This window comes from Crocodylus porosus, unplaced genomic scaffold (assembly GCF_001723895.1).
Source record: "Crocodylus porosus isolate Cpor-Errol unplaced genomic scaffold, CroPor_comp1, whole genome shotgun sequence".
NCBI lineage: Eukaryota > Metazoa > Chordata > Crocodylia > Crocodylidae > Crocodylus > Crocodylus porosus.
The window spans coordinates 4953586-4955542 of NW_017728907.1; the positions used below are offsets into that span (position 1 = coordinate 4953586).

Here is a 1957-nt window from a genome sequence, read left to right on the forward strand (position 1 = left end):
CCAGAGGGTATGTGCTTGCGGGGGAGGAACAGGGGGGTCAGGTCAGATGATGGAAGTACTAGGGCTGCATGTGCCAGGGGGTGTGGGCACCATGGGGAGGGGGGTGGAAACAGATGTAGGGGAAGACATAGGGGGCAGACATGAAGGAACAGGTGAGGGGGCAGGTACCTGGTGGGGCAGGCACTGTAAGAGGATGAGTGCCAGGGCATGGAGCAAAGACCAGAGAGGGAAGTGGTGTGGGGACAGGTGACAGAAAGCAAGAAACAGTTGTCAGGTCCCATTGACTCCCCTACTGCCTTCCTTCACAGCTTCCTGAGCTGCAGTGGGGGCAAGGAGGGATACAAATTTAAAATAACCCTCCAATAATTAGATTCTATACATGGAAAATTATAACAAATGTATCAATTTTCTGTATATGGAATCTCATTATTACAGGGTCATCTTACATGTGAAATTGTCTTGGGCTGAGATACAGTAGCTACAACACAACTTATATTTTCAGTACCTGAAATGTTATAGTTTATATATATATTTTTAATAAATTTCATATTTATGATGGTAGATAAATTGTACTTTCTTCCTTGCAACAAAAAATAAGACTGAAAAAGTAACATCACTCATCTCCCCAATGCTCAAAACTAGAATATCATTAGAAACATCAGTATTCTGTACAAACTTGAAAAAAATGAAAAATAGTTAATTTGTTGAAAAAGTATAAAATGCAAATCTACAGGAAAAATAAACTTTCACAGTGCCACAACTTTCAAGTATTCTTTGAATACTGTACCTCTCAAAAATGGACCCAGGGTGAATCTCTTTCAGAAAAGGTAAGGAAAAAGGAAATGTCTGCTTCTTATTCTGTTTTTTTTAAACTCCTTTGTATATAGAAATCTGTACCATGACTTATATATTATAAAACTGGAGTTGTGGGGCCATTTGTAGAATTCTCTGTTCCTTTAATGCAGTCAGCAAATTTAGAATCTTCACATGCTTCTGAATCCTTTCTAGCTTCTGGCGTCACTGAGGTGGGATCAATAGTAACCAAATTAGCTTCTTGATCTGCTTTTTCTACTTCATTGTCAAATTCAACTTTATCTTCCTGTTTGCTATTTTTCTTTACTTGTCCATTCTGTGGAGGGTAGATGGTGGCAACACTATCATACAGGAATTGGTAATGTTCCTAACGTAAAAAAATAAATTATTAATGTTGAGGAAATGTCATAGCTGTGGTAAGGCAGTTAATTTGTTTTTCTAAGTTTTGAAAATGAAGTGCACATTCATATTACTAAAATACTCAGGAAAAATGAAGGCAGATTCTCTGGCTGCTGGCCCAAAGGAATGTATTTCTGAATTTATATTTAGGGCAGGGGGTGTCAGCCGGGGTTACACGTATCCCTGGGGGTACTTGGACCAGTTCTAAGGGGTACGTGTAGGTGGGTGGGGATGGAGTGCCACCGACTCCCAGGAGCAGGGCCAGGGTGGGACAAGGGCAGTGGCACTCCTCTGTGGGGTGGGGAAGCTTGCACGTGGTGGCTGCTGCTGCCACACACCAGCCCAGTGAACTTCCCCACCCTGTCCAGGCCTTGCTCCTGGGAGGCAGTGGCACTCCATCCCCGCCTGCCCATGCACTGTATACCCCCCCGCCCTGCTCAGCATCCATCCACACTCCCCTGCCTCAGCATGTAGTTGAGCCCCTGCCCCTGCATCTGACCATGTGCCATCCCCACCCTGCTTGGCATCCGGCCATGTGCTCCCTGCCTGTCAATGTCCGGCTGCATGTCACCCCCCACCCTGCATCTGGCCATGCACCATCCCCCACCCCTCTGCTCAGCATCCGGCTGCAGGGAGTACTTAGACTAAAAAAGGTTAAAAACCCCTGATTTAGGGTAATACAGCCTTGTGGACTGTCCTAATTCCTGGCAGTTCAGGTACAATATCACTGCCTAGAACAGTTATT

General features: G+C 44.8%; 1 protein-coding gene across 1 annotated transcript in view; it reads right to left on the minus strand.

The window, feature by feature from the left end:
* Positions 1 to 626: 626 nt before the first annotated feature.
* Positions 627 to 1957, minus strand: part of PTPRC (protein tyrosine phosphatase, receptor type C) — a 150864-nt gene continuing 149533 nt past the window's right edge. The window contains exon 28 of the mRNA XM_019530565.1: positions 627 to 1180. Within this exon, the coding sequence (XP_019386110.1) occupies positions 911 to 1180 (270 nt within the window). The 3' untranslated portion in view covers positions 627 to 910. The remainder of the gene's footprint in view (positions 1181 to 1957) is intronic.